The following is a 12246-nucleotide window of genomic DNA, read 5'->3' on the forward strand; positions in this document are numbered from 1 at the left end:
GGACCCATAGAGTTATAGCCTCGAGTGGCTAATATGTGTTATATGTGGTATTTTGGGGAACTCACTAAGCTTTGTGCTTACAGTGTTTGATGTTATTTGTTTCAGGTACTAGTGACGATCGCGGGAAGGCACCGGCTTGATCAGTACACACGCTTGGGAGTTATGATTTTGAGATCTTGGGATTTTGTATTACTTGGATTGAATGATTAAATATGGTTGTTTTCTGAATATTAAATGAATTATGTTTTATAAAAATTTGAAAATTTTGTTTTGAAATTTACGGTGTTACACTTGAACGCATCGTCCTCGCTAAGATAATTTCATTAATCACGTGCCAGCTTATCCGTGACAGACATGGGGGTTGAGACGCTCTTAAAATTCGACATGTGAACTCGTTTGAGTAAATCAGACGCATGTTTATGCTGAATAGGAGTGATTCCCCCTTAATTGTGAGAAACCTCAATCTCCTAAAAATAATTTAATCGGCCAAGACCTTTGATGGGAAAAGTTCTTGACAAGTTACATATACACCAATTGATCAGCTAGTTTTTGAGTGGAAACAACAATCACAATATCATCTACATAAACAAGAATGTAGATAAGAACACTCCTACAATGAAAAATGAAAAGAGATGTGTCAGCCTTCAACGAATGAAATCCAAGTTGATGTAGCTTGTCACTTAGCCGAGAAAACCATGTGCGAGGTGATTGTTTTAGTCCATAGATTGTATTATGAAGTTTACAGACATAATGAGGGTTGTGAGTGTCTTTAAAACCTGGAGGTTGCAGCATGTAAACCTCTTCATTTTAGAAGCCATGAAGAAATGCATTGCTTACATTAATCTGTCGAAGATGCCATCATCTGGACATTGTAAGAGCAAGAATCAAACGAACTGGTGTGGGTTTGACAACTGGACTGAATGTGTCTTGATAGTCAAGTCCATACTGTTGAGTGATACCCCGAGCCACCAGACATGCCTTATGTTTATCAATAGAACCATCGGGATGTTGTTTAAGCTTGAAAACCCATTTGCAGCCAACGACATTTACATTAGATGGTCGTGGTACCAAAACCCATGTATTATTCTTCTGAAAGGCAGAAAACTTAGCTTTCATGGCGTGTCGCCATGCTGGATCATCCAAAGCCAGTCGATAGGAAGCAGGTTCAGCAAATAAGGCACGTTTATTGGGATTATAAAGTATTGTTCCATCAGTAAATTTTCGAGGGAAAGTCTTCCATGCACGCGCTCAAGTCATGATACCTGATGTAGATGTGGAGACATCACCAACAATTGGACTTGCTGGAACAGGAGAAGCCAGTGAAGTGTCAGCCGTGTCAGTTATATTAGTTGAATCAACAGAACCAGTAGGAGTTGTACTATCACTGTCGTCAATAGTAGCAGCAGGAGCTACGTTTTCAATGGTGTCAACAGCAGGGGGATTTGATGAAGGCATGACTAGTGTTCTTGGCAAGTGACTTTGCTGTTGTAATGACATAGAGGACGTTGGTGGAGACACCTTGATACCTGTGTTATTACTTGTTGTGGTTCTCGGTATTTGAATGGTAACCACAAGAGCTAATGGTGCTGCAACTGCACTAGAATGGTTAGCCAATAAAAGGGACAAGTCATAATTCCACAAATGGTCATTCGAGATACTTGGTTCAGATTGAGGAAACGATGCCACCTCAGACCTAGGGGATGGTGTGGTAGAAACAGAGGAGGTTGCATATGGGAATCATGATTCATCAAAAATCACATCTCAAGATATATAGATTCGACCAGTACTCATATCTAAACACTTGTACCCTTTGTGCATTGATTTATACTCTAAGAAGACACACATTTAAGATCGATATGCAAGTTTGTGAGTGTTATATTTACGAAGTCTTGGCCAACACACACACGCAAAGTTATGTAGAAATGAGTAATTAGGGGTTATTTTTAGAAGACGTGTGATGGGTGTAGAATTTTGTATTGTGCGACTAGGCATATGATTTATTAGATAATAGGCTGTTAAGAAAGCTTCATCCCAAAAATGAAGTGGAAGAGAGGAATGAGCTAAAAGAGCCAAGCCTATTTCAACAATGTGTCGATGTTTTCGCTCAACCATCCCATTTTTTGGGATGTATGGGGAGATGACACACGGTAAGCAATACCTGTTTGCTGAAAATATTTATGGAGCTTGTGATATTCACCACCCTAGTCAGATTGGATAGTACGAATTTTAGTATTCAAAAGACGTTCAACATGAGTTTGGAAAATATAAAAGACTTGTTCAACATCAGATTTATGTTTAAGGATATAAATCCAATTATAACGACTGTAGTCATCCAAGAAACTAACATAATATTTATAACCTCCACTAGGCACTTGAGCTCGTCCCCAAACATCAGTATGAACAAGCTCATGTGGAAAAGTTGTAATATGAACAAAATTATTATAAAGAAGCTGATGACTCTTTGCACGCTGACATGCATCACAAATAGAAGACATATTATCAAAAGAACAACCTAGTTTATTTGACTTTAAAATAGTTTTAACGAGTGCTCAAGTAGGGTGACCAAGACGCCGATGCCACTGTAAAGACGAAACTTTAACACTAGATGCGACTTGATGAGGAATACGAGAAGTATAAGTAATGGGTACCAGGAAGAGACCTCCTTTGCTTTAACCGAGTAGAAACGTTTTCTTCGTGACCTTGTCCTTAATAAAGAAAACTTTAGGGTGAATTTTAATAAATACATCGTTATTAGAAACAAGTTTATGAGTAGAAAGAAGATGATTATTGATTTGGGGAACATGTAAGATGTTTTTAAGAACAATGGGTCTACTTAGACTGGGGATTTGAGAATAACCAATATGGGAAATATGAAAACATGTTCCATTGGCAACTTGAACCTAGTCTTTTCCAATGTATCACTCCTGAATGGACAAGCGATCTAAATCACTTGTTAGATGATATGTAACTCCAGTGTCAATATACCAATTGGTGTCATTGTTGTAGCTTTGTTTGGTAGCATTATTCCCTCCATGATACTCTTCTGCTTGATAGGCATGATTGAATCGATTTCTGCAATTCAACGCAGTATGACCTGGAATACCACATACTTGACATCATGGACTGCTACCATTTTTCCTACCACCTCCACGGCCACGAACACATCCATAGCTGTTGCCCCTTTTTCGATAGTTGTTTCGATAATTATTGTTGAAGGTATTGTTCTCATTGTTGTTGTAGTTGCACCGAGATCCACTTGACTCCTGCCTCTTAACATTGTTAGCAGACAAGATGAAGTCTGTAGGTTTGTTCATTGTTGTAGTTTGAGTCTCATGTGCAATCAGATAAGAGTAAAACTCTGGTAGTGTCGCATCTCGTTGGTTGCTGAGAACGGTGATGACAGTAAATAAGTCCCCGTGGCCTGGTCTAGACCTAGACCGACTAGAATGTAGCCTATAACTTCCTCATCAATCATGGGGTGACCAATGTTTGCCATAGTGTCAGCAAGCCCCGTCATCTTCTGATAGTACTCGGACGCACTCATGTCGCCCTTCCTTGTTGTTGAGAGTTGTGTACGGATCTGAATTGATTTTCCTCTGTGGAGCAGAAAATATTGTATGGAGAGCATCCCATACTTGTTTTGATGTATCAGTTTAGCGAGTAAGCTATGATAATACGTATTTTGTCATAGACGATAATAATCCTCTGAGGATTTCTTGATCTTGAACAACCCAATTCCGATAATCAGGATTGTCGGCTGTCTTTGCTTCCGCACTGGTTCCCATAGTTATCTTAGCAGTAGGAAACGTTTTTGTTCCATCAAGATATTCATAGAGTTAGACACCACGAAGGATAGGAATGACTTGGGCCTTCCAAACTAGGAAGTTGGTACGAGTTAATTTGCAGGTGATGACAGTGGCGATTTTAGAAGAATTAATGAAAGAAGGTACCATAATGAAGATGATCTGAACAAGAACCAAAGTTCGTAGGTAAAAATGGAGGGTAAAATTGGAGCCCTAGGGATTTGGCTGTGATACCAAGTCAACAATGATAAGAAAGTATAATTTGCCTCATTAAAGCTGTAGGTTCCACCATCAATTATATATACCACGGTAACTTACAAGGATAAGGATTACAATCATTTGAATAAACTAGACCTTATCTATACACCAACTCATATTCAAATATATGTACATTATCTCTAAAACTTCTCCTTACAGACAAAAGTCGGGAACTCAAGCAGATGCCAGAAAGGTTAAATAGAAGCCTTAAATGTATTTGAATTTTTAAGTTTCATGCACCCACTAAAATGCAAAATTGTTATGTTATTTGTTCATGTTTTTAAGTCATTTGAGGAATAGTTTATTTTATTCCATCGTTATAAGCATTTACTCGAATTTTCCAGGAAATTATCTTAGAGGTCAGATGGTCTTGTTTGTAGGAGTGAGTGCCCTGGAATGCATTGGTAGTAACAAAATTTCTTTCCATCAAAAGGAGTGTGGTTTGACCTTATCCATGTGTCATGCCATGGTGGTTATTAGTTTGACAAAAAAGCTGAATGTTTGAATATAGTTTTAGTAAAGCTTTTTGGAGGGCTTGCACAATATTATAAATCAAGTGAAGACGTGTTGCTATTTATTGTATTTTTACAAAAATGGTGGTTACCTTGGAATATTTACTGAATTATGGATTGTAGGTTTTTCTTCTCAATGAAGGATTATGCTTTTGAAAAACTCATCTCAAAATAACATTGTACTTTTTTTTCTTATTAGGACATTATACTTTAAAAGATTTACCCAAATATAAAATTGTATTTTCATTTTCTATGTTATGTTAATAAAACATTGGTATTTGAATCTATGTGAGCAATAATTGTAAGTAAAACTTAAAACACAACAAACACATTACAAGGAAAATAGATGATGACAGAAGCAAAAATTCATACCATAAAGAAATCTAATATCTGACGGGTAGATAGATAGAGAATAACCGTATAACACTATATAACTGCCATCATCAATCTTCAAGACATAAATAAAGAGATTATAGGATATGATTGATGTTTTATTTCGAATATATATATATATATATATATATATATATATATATATATATATATATATATATACTCTTTTAAATCGACACAGAAGGATAGTTTGGTAATTAAATAATCGAAGTCATTTTAGGCGGTTATAACTCGTTACTCATGGACCAAACCGCCACCCCCTGTTGCCCTTATCCGCCTCTATCTATCATTGGAATGCGTCTCTCTCTTTATGTCACCACCTTCGGAGAGATTGTAAGGATAAGCATCGCTTTAAGGAATCAGGGTCAGACCAATAATGCCGACCCTAATGATCTAACCGCCACTACCCTTTCATGCTCTCCACCGCCCCTGACCGCCACGTATGTATTCCCATCGACTTCTACCGAATGCTCAGTGCGGAGTCTCACTTCCTCCGAGAAAGAATTAGAATATGTTATGAAGCTAGGTCTTTGAAACCACATCAGTATGAATATAATGACGACGCGTTAATTACCTGGAGGCATGTTCTTTAAGCAGCTCGTGAAATCCCTCTTTTAGTATTATACGTCAGTTTAAAGCATAATATTATATGAATTACACTAGAATCGGCTATGAAAGAATAGTTGGAGAAAGAAAAGTCGGCCAAACGATCTAACTTACTAGTCATGTTTATGATATTTAAAGAACAACATTGACTAAATATTAGTTGATATTAGAACTTTCAAGGTTCCTGGAGCCCTATGCCTATTACAAGAAGTAGGAGAGGATGGATTGGTGCTTCAAATTAGTGAAAGTTTACTGAAAGAGAGACTACACAAATCATTCAAGCATGAAAAATGTAATTTTAGATGTTACTGTTGTGTTGGGAATGGCATTGTCCTATGTTGAAATTTAAAGGGACGCTATGGCGTTGTGTCCTCCAGATTATATTAAGGGTTGTGAATTACTTGAGACGGTACTGAAGTTATTACAGGTAATAATAATCAAAAAATCCTTTTAAAACTTTGCTTTTTGTTTCTTTTCTGTTTTCCTATAAAAAAATGGCATCTTGAACCACCCGATCGAGTAAGAATGAAGTTTTAAGTCCTTGAAACCTCAGATGGTGTTCTTGTTTATCTACTCTCGTTTAGGAAGAAGGTAAAAGTAGTCTTGCACCAGATCTACGAACATAAATTGATGAAGCTTTGGAAGAGATAAACCTACATAATGTTATAGAGCTTCTGGCCTTACCTCTTGATGGTGAATGCAGAACTAGAAGAACAGAAGGTCTTCAAGGTGTACACAATATCTATGGGCACTTAGAGGAGGTGGTGCCGTTGGCTGTTTGACACATGAAGATTTCATGAATGAAGACTTTTGAGGACGACAGAAGTGGAGTAGGTTAGCTAATGTATATTCTTTATTGATATCCCTGTGAAATCTACTATCTTTTGTTTCTGTTTATGATTTTTCTTTTTCTTTTGAAGGTTGAACTCTTTGTAGCTCAAGGGTATGTTTTGAGATATTGTTCTTGTTAAATTTTCTTTATTGTGAATGAAGCGTTAATTTAATTTTCTTTTTTGTGCAGATATATTTGGGGGTCAAGTATTGGCTAATGATGTTCTTCCGGTTGCATTTTCTCCTCACAAGGAATCAATTTGTTTTTTATGTAGAGAAAGTTTTATGTTCGAATATATTTCTTGTGTTTTGATTTGTCGTACAGGTTGACTTTTTTATCCCCTTCCCAAAGTGGATGCGAATTTGACTTTTCTATTTTGATACGGAAGAAAGTAAGTTTCCAACACTACTAGAAAAAAGGCATTTCTTGACAGACGAATTACGACATACAACACTTATATGATAGGCATAAAAGCCTGTCATAAATTTTATGTTATATATCATAAAATATCAATGATTTACGACAGAAAAAATGTATGTCGTAATTTTATGTCGTATTTTAAAGAGTAAATTAAAATATTTTTATCCATTAATACTATAAGGAAAAGTTAGTAATCGCAAACAATAAAACAATAATGCTATGTTGACAAGTACATGAGCAGTATATAATATGAAAAAAAATTGAAGCAGGTTTAAAGAATGTGAGTTAAATATTAAAACTGATAAACCACTAGACTAGTGCAAAAAAAAACTAATTACAAAGCAGGTGGAAAAAAACCGAAAAGTCGAACCAATTTGAAAAAGCTCCACTTTGGAAAAGGAAAAGGAATCTAATATTTAATACTCCGTAAGACCTAATGTATCATTTTTCGACATCCGTACTCTTTCTATGTTTTGTGGATTGAAAGTAAAAATAATAATAATTAGAAGAAGAAAAAAAAATGAAACTACAATTTTCCCTCTTCCTCACAAGCACTCCGCCTCCATTTCTTGATAACTTATGACGAACTCTAAGCCAAATCTTGGTTTCTCAAGGTAAATTTACTGTGTTTTCCTTTGAATATTGATTATTGTTGCTTGTTGTTTGGCCTAGATTTGTTGGAATTTGTAATTCCCATTTACTATTAAATTAATCGTCTTCAATTGGGAACATGGGTTCTCGATTTTGATTCAAGAATGTTGAAATCTGGATTGTCTGGACCAATTTAGCATTTGGTCGATTCTCGTTTAATTTCTTAGGGGTTTGTAGCATGATTTGAAATCTTGATGCTTTGTGATTGCAATTGTTTAATCTCGACTCATAAACACCAACAAAAAGAAAGATTTTGATGAGCTGGTTGTAAATCTACTCAAGTATTTACGACGATCTAAGTGTATTATAAGATTAAAACTTATGTCAAAGGTTATTTTTTTAGGATTTGCGAATATGCTTCTTAATTTATGGTATATTTATGGATGAATAGATCGAGAAGACTATTTGATTTGCATAAAAAAGTGGGTGTTTCCCGGTAAAATATGTCTTTCCCATAAATCCCAAAAATCATAGCTTTCTAGTTGAATGGGCCGGATAGACAATTGTACCCCAAACCTCGCATCTTTTTTCTTGGATATATACACACACACACACAATACATTCTAGTGAATCCAAGTATTGTTTCCTAAGTACCTGGTAATTCACAACATTAATTCATTTACTGTTAGATCAATCGACATATAATAAAAAACATAAAAAAGCCAATTCGAAATCCAATTAATAGATTAAAATTTTGTGGATTTAAAAGTCGAGGAAAGCATTGAACGCACTAAAGTCGCTAGTGAATATTCAAGCAGTTGTGAGAGGTTATTTAGTAAGGAAAGAAGCAACAATGTAGCCCAAGATACCGATGACGACATTACTGGAGAATACGAGATCGGAAAACTGAGCGGTTCTTGAATCAGGGGAGATTGAACCGATGTTGGTGGGGAACTCACTGACTTTGCAAATGGAACGAATTCGATTGGTGGAGCTGGCATAGGGCTTATCGTCGGAGCCGTTGTAGGGCTTATCGTAAAGTAAGGTGGCAACGTTCGATAAAGGAAGGCGGGTTCCAAATCTGAAACGATATTGATGGCCGGAATCAAAGATATGGAAACGTGACTCTTTGTTAACCTCTTTTGTCGGAGGAGGTAACGATTCGAGTTGCCGGAACAAGCGTGACGTCTGGTGCCTCAAGCTATAGCGTCCGGCGGAAAAGAGAGATCACCGGTGAAAGAGTGTTATTAGTTGGATTCTTTTCTATGGTACCGTGTACAAAGAGTGGGGGGAGGTGAAACCTTTTTATTTTTAATTATAAAAATTATTTAATAAGTATTAAATCTTTTAAGAAAATGGAAAACAAATACAAGAAGGGCATAACAGTCATTTCAATATTCGGAGGGACCAAATATGCATCGAAACTAGCTCAAAAGGACCACGAAACCAAAAAATCGAGGTATTAACTAAACCTTAGAAAAAATACATACCACAGGAACTATTTTCGCAGTTTTGTCAAAAAAGTATAACATAGTATGAAAGATTTAGTGGAAAATGGAGTAGTGAATGATTTAATGCTCATGTACCACAAAAATTAAAGAAAATAGAGAATGAGAGGTACGGTATAACAGAAACTGACAGAAGCGCGCGCGCGCGCGCACACATATATATATATATATATATATATATATATATATATATATATATATATATATATATATATATATATATATATATATATATATATATATATATATATATATATATATATATATATATATATATATATATATATATATATATAGTACACAAGTGACTTACATAATTATTTGATAATAAACGTTACAAATACACATACCACGCACAATAAAATAGATGACAATAAAATTCAAAAGCAATTAAGCCACAGGGTACGAAAAATATGCAGCCATGAAGAACAAAACAAAAGTTACAAAAACTGGTAGATTTTTTATAGCTTCTTCGGATGTGCCTGCACTTGTTCCTGGAGTCGTCTTTGATCCGCTACCTGAAGTAATCATGTCAGAGCATAAGAAAATACAATGTTTTTACTTATGATTATAAAAGGATAACAAATGGTGTTATATATATATATATATATATATATATATATATATATATATATATATATATATATATATATATATATATATATATATATATATATATATATATATATATATATATATATATATATATATATATATATATATATATATATATATATATAAATATGAGTTGTTGAATGATTTACCTGAAGGAGTATTTGATGGCGTAGAACTTGTGGGTCCACTAGCACCGTCTAATAGAAATAGATAAGTTACATAACGCAATCTTTAATATGTTAAAATTAGAAATGAGTTTTATATGTAGTTTTTGTATCAAATGAAAACTAATTGTTGTTTGTACCTAAAAAATGAAGGGATGAGAGAGGTTGAAGATGAGAAAGTATGAGATACTATACGTACGTACCATTACACCGGGTAACAGGAGGAGTCTGGATATTGCAAGCAGCAGGTAGTGCTAGAGCCAAAGTTTGGTTGATGTTCAAACCCGATGGTGAGCCAGCACCGTTGCCAGTGAACGGGCAAAGGCATTGTGGCTGTGACTGAACCACGTTGGCTAACTGAGAGCAACAAGACGATGATGGAGTTGATGAATTTCCAGAGACATAGTTAAGACATGGGCTCAAGCTCACTAGTGCAGTGGTGCATCCTGATTGAGCCATGGCTACACCACATAGCATAACCAGGGCTAGACCAAATGCCTCAAAGTCAAACCGGTTTGAAGCCATTGGTTTTGGGAGATTTGATTCAAAGACTTTCGGAAGGGAATTTATATGATATTTAGGAAACTAGAAAATTGAAAATAAATACGCTAGCTTGTGAGGGACTTTGGTGGCCTACTTTTCTTATTTACAAATAAATACGTGTAGTTTACGATTGTTTATTTGTTTCAAAGCTTAAATTCAAATTAAAAAAACGGTAGGCGGTCTTAAAGAAGTTTTTATCCAATGAGCTAAGTGCAAGTAGCTAGATAATATTTGTATTAATTTTTTCAACGAGAAATCCTTTTAATATGTTGTTTTTAGACAACACTTACAGAATTAGTCCTTGTTATTTGTTATTTTTTGTGGTTTGAGTCTCTACAGTTATCAAATTGATAAAACTGCAAAAATGGTCCCTAGAATTTGTTATTTATGTGGTTTGACCCCCTAAAGTTTCAAACTCAGAATTTTAGTCCTTTTCAATGTTTCATTGCGTATTTTGCCCTTGAAAAATAAAATAATTATTATACCCTTAATATATCTATTATACATTTTTCTTTCATTTTATAAAAAAGGGCTAGATACATCAAAATAATGTCTTTGTCTTCTTCATTAATTTGATTTTGAAGATCTTTAATATTAGAATTAATTGGTTTTCCAAAAAACAAATACAAATTCCATACATATTAATTGATATGTGTATCTTATGTCACATAGGGTTAGCATGTCTAGTACAAAAAGATACGAAGTGGTAATTATTAATTTAACAGATATGATTTTGGAGGAAAACAAAATAGAAAAAAGGAAAACAATAGCTAAGAACCAATCAGAAGCCACCAATCCACCCTCTCTATCGTCTCTCCTCTCGCTACGTTCGTAGCAACCTTCCCTTGGCGAGTCCCCTAGCGAGAACTAGGGGGCGGTGTTCCTTGTCCTAGCGAACCCCTTAGCGAGTCCACTCCTAGTAGCTTTATAGTGTTAAAAGTGAAATGACATTGGAATATTATTTGATGATGAAATGACAAAAATAACTAATTAAGAGATTAATATTGACAACTAGTAAAGAGATGATAACCTAAATTCCCAATTTCCATTATTTTCTTTTATTTGAACGGTCTGGAGCTTAGGAGAAGAGACGAATGTCGATTTTAAGAGTTCAATTTGAAATTGGATGCAATTTGGATATCTAATAAAGTTTCAAGTCAATTTCATCTAAAAAAACGTTTATAAGCTAACCTTTTTCTTCATTTATTTTATTAATATTTTTTTTAAATGATAAACTAATCTATTCTTAACTATCATCATCTATGTCTTAATTAAGATTTTAACCCATAACATTTCAAAGAAAAAATCATTCCTTCCCATAAATCAAAGTCCCTTTGGTATCTTATTAACTTATTATATTTTTAAATTTAAATACTAGTAATAAATACTCCCTCCGTCCTAAAATTATTATCCACAGACAAAAAACACACAGATTAAGAAAATCAATAATTAATTTTGTTTTTTTGAGTAAAATGACTCCCTTGCCCTTTTTTAAAACCAATGGGAAATGTGTATTTGTAATTATTATAGTTTAATTTATTAAATGTTAAGGGCAACATTGTAAAAATATATATGTATTTTTGGTAGTGGACAATAATTTTGGGCAAATTAAAATAGTAAGGTGGACAATTATTTTGGGACGGAGGGAGTAATTATTTAGAATGTTTTTTTAAAACTACTTGGAAACCCTCGTTTAAAGCAGCCACCAGCCCACCACACTTTATCCTCCACCTTCACCACCGATCCTCGGATTTCTGGCGCCACCAGCTATAGTCTCACCTTACTTACTTTTTTCTATTTCGATACAAGTGTATGCTTGTCTGATTCGATGAAGCAGTTGTTAGATTAGTGACTGATTAGTGTTTGAAGCACATCCTGACTAATTAGTGGAACTCGGGAGCTGGGTGTTCAAGATTTGGTTTGATATCTGTTTCTTGTCTGAAATTCTGACAAGATCGATGTAGGGCCTGTTATTGATTGTATGCTTGTTGTTGTGCATGC

The 12246-nt window shown here is 34.7% G+C and overlaps 1 protein-coding gene across 1 annotated transcript; it reads right to left on the reverse strand.

The window, feature by feature from the left end:
* Positions 1 to 9232: 9232 nt before the first annotated feature.
* On the reverse strand, positions 9233 to 10258 carry LOC145017574 (non-specific lipid transfer protein GPI-anchored 5-like). Its single transcript, XM_078975579.1, has 3 exons — positions 9906 to 10258; positions 9688 to 9735; positions 9233 to 9441 (listed from the first exon to the last, which is right to left on the reverse strand). Exons 1-3 carry the CDS (start codon positions 10225 to 10227, stop codon positions 9314 to 9316), a joined length of 498 nt encoding a protein of 165 aa, XP_078831705.1. The 5' UTR covers positions 10228 to 10258; the 3' UTR covers positions 9233 to 9313.
* Between the last annotated feature and the right edge of the window lie 1988 nt (positions 10259 to 12246).

This window comes from Lactuca saligna, chromosome 9 (assembly GCF_052625555.1).
Source record: "Lactuca saligna cultivar CGN05327 chromosome 9, ASM5262555v1, whole genome shotgun sequence".
Lineage (NCBI taxonomy): Eukaryota > Viridiplantae > Streptophyta > Magnoliopsida > Asterales > Asteraceae > Lactuca > Lactuca saligna.